The sequence below is a fragment of the Carassius carassius genome, chromosome 11 (assembly GCF_963082965.1).
Source record: "Carassius carassius chromosome 11, fCarCar2.1, whole genome shotgun sequence".
NCBI classification, from domain to species: Eukaryota; Metazoa; Chordata; class Actinopteri; order Cypriniformes; family Cyprinidae; genus Carassius; species Carassius carassius.
Genome location: NC_081765.1, coordinates 19,458,714 through 19,466,865, shown reverse-complemented (window position 1 = coordinate 19,466,865; position 8,152 = coordinate 19,458,714). Strand labels below are relative to the sequence as shown.

The following is an 8,152-nucleotide window of genomic DNA, read 5'->3' as shown; positions in this document are numbered from 1 at the left end:
TTTCCAAAATGTTCATTCCAAAAATATTTATTTCGGGGCATAGCAGGGCAGTGAACCAAGCATCTAAATAACTTATTATAACATTTACTATCTTTTATATCAACTCCGTTTAACAAGACCTGTTTTTTATTCATTGATTGCTTATGAGGTTCACTACTACCTCTCAAGAGTCTCAATAAACCATCTGGAATTGCATCAAAGACAATATACTATTCTCCCTTGGAGTTATTGGAATCCTAAATATGTTAAAAAAATCAGTATATGTTAGTAAGTAACCCTCATTATTCATCAGTTGTGAGACCATTAGAATATCGTTTTTAATCCAATTGTCATAGAAGATTGGCAGACATCAAAGTACTGTGAGTGTGATTAGACAGCAGACATCATGCTTTCGAATCGATCACGCTGTACTTTCATGTCAGACACCGATCGGTCTGCGCAGCGCCACTTCAAGTCGAACACACCTACTGGCTGCAATTTCATCACTGGTATTTCAGTTTCAAATTCAGAGATGTTTGATTCTTCTTCATTATTTGCCAAACTACATACAACAAAAATGCATTGGTATGAATAATAGTACAAAAAAATGAAAAAATAAAAACGAGGGTCTGAACAGTAGAAAATTGTATTGCATAAATAATAATAATAATAATTACATTTTAAAAAAGTTCTTCTGAAAAGTTCTTTCAGTTCATTTTTAGAAAAAACTAAATCCTGCCAAATTTGGCATATACACATTATATACATTCCATATACTATTAACGTACACACCAAAGATTCTAATAATAATAATAATTATTATTATTATTATTGTTATTATTATTATTATAAAATGAAAAACGAATATAAATTACGGAAAGTGCGGGTGAAAAATAAAATTAGATTCCGTGCCCTGGTCACATGACAGTTCTGCGCATGTGCAGAGGAGCTTGTGAGTGCAGAGGCAAAACGGCTGCTGAAAGAATTGTCAAAGAGGTAAAGGTTTGACCCTCTGTGCGATGGGTAACGCGATTTGTCGTCTTTGAACGTAAGTCTGTGGATTAGAGATACAACGATGAAGGTGGCAGTAGAAGGTTGTTGTCACGGAGAGCTGGATAAGATATATGAGAGCATCAGTTACCTGGAGAATAAAGAAGATGTGAAGGTGGATCTGCTGCTGTGCTGCGGAGACTTCCAGGCTGTCAGAAATGAAGGAGACATGAAGTGCATGGCGGTTCCTGCCAAATACAGACACATGCAAACTTTCTACAAGTAAGGAAACACCTGGAATTATTAATTAGACAGATATCTAATTGAATAATGAGAGTAATTTACTGCACTAGTGATATAGAATATACACCGTGATTGCATATTTATTTGTAAATTATTTGAAGCCAAATATTTTTGAGTGAATTTTAAGTAAACATTGCTTTGTCCAAACATCGTTTCTCATGTCATCCGGTTTTCCCAAGGTACTACTCTGGAGAGAAAAAGGCTCCTGTCCTCACTATTTTCATTGGCGGTAACCATGAGGCGTCAAACCATCTGCAAGAGCTTCCATACGGAGGCTGGGTGGCCCCCAACATCTATTACCTGGGTGAGATCTTTGGCTCATACTCACAACTTTATTAATTTAAAGGGGACATCAGATAGAAAATTCACTTGTACAATTTGTTTGCATATAATATGCCTTAGCAGTGTGTGGACACAACCACCTACAATGTTTCAAATCCGTAAAAAAAAATTATTCCCCCAAATAAATAAAACTAAAGAATTTCAATTATCAAGCTGTTTTGATTTTCTGAACAATATGTCATAATAAGAGTCTTAATTTTCTCCCGACATCAGAGACAACGAAGACAGTGGATTAACGTTAGTTTTGTTTTTAATGGTAAATGCACCAAAAATACACCTAATTTCATTTATGTCTGCACAAATAATTTTAATCCACACTGCTTTCCTAACAATGCCTTGACAATTCAAGGCAGGTTACATTTACAACTCTGTGTGTTTGCTGTGTAAAAACATCAATCAATTTTCACATTGGTCTGAACGAAAACAGCAGACAGGCTGATTAATAAGTCATTAGGCATTTCTCAATGTCAAGGATACTTCCTTGGCAGGACTGGTCCTTCCAAGTCACTTCCTTCAGAGGCTAGGTGAGACTCCTCTTAAGCATTCGGAGAACACGTAAATGGAACAGGCTAGCAAGTGCACGTAATTGCGTCATTACGTCAGTGAAAAGGTCCGTTTGAATAACGCTGTGAATGGTATCGTTAAATTACTATGGACAACTTAACTAGTTATTTATAAAAGAAATGCCGTTGACGCAACCAATTGTTAAATGACAGGTCCGGTTCAGTTACCCATTTGTATTTGTATAATTTACAATATCAATATGGTAGTAATTTGTACTGGCATTTAAACGTTAAACTTTACTTATATTTACTACAGTTATAACAATTGTTTGGTAATGTAAATAAAAACCGTTAACGCTCCGACTCCGCTAACGTTCGACATTTTTGAATTTTTGAACAAGATAGCAAAGCTGCGTGCATAGGATTGTGGGTGATTTGAGAGCGATTTTTTAATTATTTTTTTTATTCCAAAAATCATTAGGATATTACCGTATTTTTCGGACTATAAATCGCACCTTAGTATAAGTCGCATCAGTCCAAAAATACGTCATGACAAAGAAAAAAACATATATAAGTCGCACTGGACTACAAGTCGCATTTATTTAGAACCTAGAGAAAACATTATCATAGTGTAGGCTAGGGCTGCACGATATTGGGAAAAAATGACATTGCGATATTTTATTTTTCTGCGATATATATTGCGATATTTTTTCTTACATACAAAAAAGGGGTGAGCACACTTACATTCTCATTTTAAATGATTTAAACATCGACACCATCGTGTCAATAATATGCGCGAGGGAGAAAGAGCAAGACAGCGCTCGTGTTGTTTGAAAACGGCTCGCTCTCTCTTGGTCTCTCTTTCTCTCTCAATTCAATTCATATTGCTTTATTGGCATGACATACAAAGGTACATATTGCCAAAGCATTGTACATAGCAGAATAGAAACAAACAAAACAAAAATACATATATATTCATAAGAAAATAAAAATTACATGCAAAATAAATCCATATACATTTCTATAAACATTGATGGTACTTCTAATGTACTCTCTGTCTGTCTCTCTCGTGCGCGCTTTCTCTCTCTGTCTCTCTCACGCGCACTCTCTCTCTCTCTGTCTCTCTCACGCGCGCTCTCTCTCTCTGTCTCTCTCGTGCGCGTTTTATCAAATTAATTTTGATAAATAAGCCGCACCTGACTAGAAGTCGCAGGACCAGCCAAACTATGAAAAAAGTGCGACTTATAGTCCGGAAAATACCGTAAGTAAAGATCATGTTCCATGAAGATATTTTGTAAATTTCCTACCGTAAATATTTCAACTTAATTTTTTATTAGTAATAAGCATTGCTAAGAATTCATTTGGACAACAGGTGATTTTCTCAGTATCTTGATTTTTTTGCATCATCAGATTCCAGAATTTCAAAAAGTTCTAGCTAGGCCAAATATTGTCCTATCCTAATAAACCATACATCAATGGAAAGCTTGTTTATGCCGCCTTCAGATGGTGTATAAATCTAAATTTCGAAAAAAAAAAAAATGCTAAAATTACTTTACCAGACATAGGAAAGATGTAATGAAAATTACATGAAAACTTTTCTGAAGACAGTCGGTTTCTGAAGACATGCTCTGAAACCTTTTTTTTTTTAATAGACACAAAACTCAAGTACAAACCTGTGTTTATGTCCATCATATAATGAAGAGACTTCACACATATCTTCAGTTCATTCTCCCATCAGCAGAAATAGGGTTTAACTTGTAAAAACTTACATTTATGAATAAAGTCTTAAGTTTTTATCTTTCAGCAATATTCCAACTTTAATTGAGACCACAGTCAAAGGGTGTATTGATATAATAAAGCCAATTTTGAAATTCAAATCAAAAATCCTTTACAAGTTCACATTGGAAAAACATGTTTTACAGTGTCAATTTCTTTCTCACAGAACCAGCATGAATTGTTCTCCCAATTAAATCTTTCATATTGGAAGTTATTAGATGGATAGGTGTTATTTAGCCCTTAGGAAGGATCAGATAAGCTAAATATCGCTTCATTATTTTCTTTGCCTCTTCTTGAAGAACATATTTTCTTTTCAGTTGACTGGGGAAATACATGCTCCCAAACGGGTCGCTGTGAACAGAGCTGTTTTAGACCAGATAAAAAGGGTGTTGTTTTACACAACCACTGAGGAATTTTGACCAAAGTATGTTGCAGACATTTCATGTAGACGTTAAAGAATCATACCAACTTGTAGAAAATGGGCATCCGATGTCCCCTTTAATATGTAATAAGATTAATGAAAGTAGTACTAAGTTTGTGTTCTCATGTTGCATGCTCTTTTTTTTTTTTCTTAATAGCACTTGGCTTTAATAGCAGTTCCTAATGGATTTGTTGTTCCTCATTCCACAGGTTATGCTGGTGTTGTACGTTTTAAAGGTGTACGGATTGGCGGTCTTTCAGGAATATTCAAATCCCACGATTACAAGAAAGGTAAATTTGAACAATTCCAAATCAGTTGTGTTAAAAAACCGAAATATGACATTTCTGAACTTTTGTTATGCAATTTCAGGACACTTTGAGTTCCCGCCATACAGCCCAGAAACCTTGCGCAGCGTATACCACATAAGAAACATTGATGTCTTCAAACTTAAACAGGTAAATCTTTGTGACATCCTTAAATTTAGATAAAAAAAATATACATTTTAAATGCTTATAGAGAAAACAGGAATCAAAATATAAACAACAGTTTAATTAATAAAAAGATATAAATAATATTTTGCTGTTCATGTATAATTTCTAACCTAACTCTTCTAGATCAAGATGCCCATAGACATCTTCATGACACACGATTGGCCACGAGGCATTTATCACTATGGCAACACATACCAGCTTCTCCGCCAGAAGAAGTTCCTCAGACAGGAAGTGGAGAACGGTACCTTGGGCAGCCCTGCTGCTGCAGATCTTCTAGACCACCTGCAGCCCACCTACTGGTTTTCAGCTCACTTGCATGTGAAGTTTGCTGCAATGATGCAGCACGAGGTGGGTCCTCATGGATATATGAAAATATGTAGAGATATAAATGTATTTACAATACCAACATAATGATTTGAAATATTTGTAAAATAAGTGTATGCATTTAATATCTTTTTATTAAGAGTTTATTATTCATTATGAAGTAAATAAGCTATTTTTCATAACAGGCTAAGAATAATGCTGCCCCAAAGATCACCAAGTTTCTCTCACTTGACAAGTGTCTTCCACATAGAGACTTTCTTCAGGTAAGGATTCTGTTGTTTCCATCAACAAGCATGTTTAAAGCTCTTCCAGTAGTGACCAGTTTAGATCTAGTCTTTGTGAGTGAATGAATGTTTTGATATTGCAGATTGTGGAGGTAGCAGACAGACCGGGCTCCTCTGAGCACCTTGAGTATGATCCAGAATGGCTGGCCATCTTGAAAGCGACAGACAACCTTCAGAAACCATCCTGCAATTTCTGGAACCCCCCACAAGACAATGGACTACACACCCGGTATAGACCACATTATAATGAGTGCATTTTCATGAGCATCATTTTCTGATTGCTTGCTAACACTTCGTGTATTCCCAATAAATTCTGTTTTATTACTGCGGGAATCCTGGGACCAGTTGGATAAACATAGCTACTATGTTAAGAATGAGTTTTAAAAATCTTCAATTCTTTAAGGAATAGAAAGTTCAAGTGAAGAGTATTGATTTGAAATATTAATATTTTATGACAACTTTTGATCAATTAAATGCATCTTGCTGAATAAAAGTTTTTTTTTCTTCCTTTGACAAAAAAAAACAAAAAACAAATCTACTGCCCACAAACGTTTGAACAGTAGAGTAATATCAGACTTAACATAGGCATACATAATATTAAGAAAATGGCTTATCTGTTTTATAACAGTCAGGTTAAAACATTTCAATTACATGCAAACATAACCGTAATAAGACCAAATTCTAGTATTTATCGGAATATCGTGCACATAAATGCAGTCAATGTCTTGCACACAAACTAATTTCTATGTCTTAATATTTAGCCATCCTGTTCCTCTGCTTCTTTCAGGTGGGATTTCACTGCATCAGAGGAAGCTATGATGGAAGTCATGAGTGATTTGAGCGGTGACCTTTGCATCCCTGAAAATTTCAGCCTGACTGTGCCCGCCTATGACCCCAGCCGCCCTAAACCCAATGCCCACCCGACCTACTCCACCAACCCCCAAACCACAGAGTTGTGTGCCACCCTCAGCTTGACAGACATCTACATCCTGGCTGGGCAGAGTGGGCAGGCTTATGGAAAGGAGGGTGCCACAGGTGCGACTGAAGAAGAGGAGGACGAAGACAGCACAGGGAGTGTAGACGAACCCAGCGAGTACCCCACCGACACCTCCGGCCTCTCCAGCTCCTACAACCCTGATGAAATCACCATCGAGGATGAATGGGAGGAGGTAGAGGATGAGGATGAGGGAGTAGAATGTGCCGAGGGGAAAGAGACAGACGCAGTGGTTCCAGAAGGGCAGGTGGGGAACCAGGACAGCGATAGAGACAGCAGTCCCCAGCGTGAACCGACTAATAGACTGATCTTACCGCCCCCGTGTACTTCACCAGAATCAGAGGCTCCACTACGATCCTTGCGGCCTCTTTCTCTTCCCCCTCCTTCAGCATCCCTCTCCCAGGGCAGCTCAGAAGAGGAGGAGGGCTTCACATCAGCCAGGGTCCCCAAACGCACCAGTGGGGAGACGACACAGGGGTTAGCAAGTCACACGGGCGGCACACCTCAGATCAAACGGAGAAACCAGAGTATCTACACAGCAGCAGAGGATGAGGAGAGTGAGGGCTAGATAAATGCAATTATGTTTTTTGATCAGCTAATTACTACCAAGTATGATCTACAGAATAGTTTACAGTCTCTTTGCTAGTCTGAAGAGTTGAACGGGTTACTAGACCGATTTAATGTAAATCGTCATCTGCTTGGTAACTACTGTTTTAAAAAACAGTATTTTGTCCTTTATGAGTGTGATGAGTTAAAGGAAAAACTATTTTCAGAAAAGTCAAGGTTTGGAACTTCCTTTTTTGTTTTGTGTGTGTATAAAGTAACAACACAACCGTGAATTTTTTATCTTGCGTTTGTCATTTATTTTCCTTTGTGATGAGTTTTAATGATCTGTTCCTTTCTATATTTTTAGCCAGATATATCACAATCAACAGTCTTGGCTGTTGTTTCATTAGCTTTGTGGCGATTGAATTGGCTTTACCATTTTATTGTAAATACATTAAAGTCTAAATAATTTATGATCTCCAATGTCTTTTTTTGTTGTTGTTGTATATTCTATCTGTCTTTCATAAAAAGGGAATAACTTGCTTCATGCCTACAGCAACTTTCCTTTTTGGCTAACGACCAGAGCTGTTGGGATTTTCCTGGTTACCTCAACAAAAAGAATATTTTTCTATTGCGCTTTGAATAATTGCAGAAAATAAGCACTGTGACCAACAAAAGTTTGATACACATTTATCGTCTGTAGTCCCATTTAACCACTTTTAGTAGCACCCACCCCTGTCAAAACATGAAGAAATCACAAGTAGGAGTAGAAATTACACAACTTAATGACTTTTCAAGTTGGATGTTTGACCTGGAATGCCCTTCCGGATATATATATATTAGTAGATGGAGGGGAAATTCCAAAGTTCTGAGTGTGTAATGCAGCACTGTATACCTAGAGAGCTACATGTATCTATTAGCATTAAGCACTAGGAGTGTTTGGGAAACTTGTCAGGTCATTATGTTTGCTATGTCATTTGGTGCTGTTACTGGCATGTAGTTTAGACACTTTAAGAGTAAATATTACAGTGACATGTCACATGGGAGCATGTGACATTGTTGAATGCTTGTTCCTCATAAATGACTGTTAGCAGAAATTTTGTCAATTTAGTCAAAAAGCTATGGAAGATAAAGTCACATTTCACAGCAGAACAGCACAGCTTTATTTAACATTTCAGTTCACAAAGGTGTTAACAGTT

The 8,152-nt window shown here is 36.9% G+C and overlaps 1 protein-coding gene across 1 annotated transcript; it reads left to right on the top strand.

Annotated features, from left to right (window-relative positions):
* The first annotated feature begins 907 nt into the window (after positions 1–907).
* Positions 908–7,426, top strand: LOC132152957 (lariat debranching enzyme). Its single transcript, XM_059561993.1, has 8 exons — positions 908–1,251; positions 1,452–1,576; positions 4,524–4,604; positions 4,684–4,769; positions 4,929–5,153; positions 5,315–5,392; positions 5,497–5,642; positions 6,201–7,426. The coding sequence occupies exons 1-8, from the start codon at positions 1,055–1,057 to the stop codon at positions 6,973–6,975; spliced, it is 1,713 nt and encodes a 570-aa protein (XP_059417976.1). The 5' UTR covers positions 908–1,054; the 3' UTR covers positions 6,976–7,426.
* Positions 7,427–8,152: the final 726 nt, after the last annotated feature.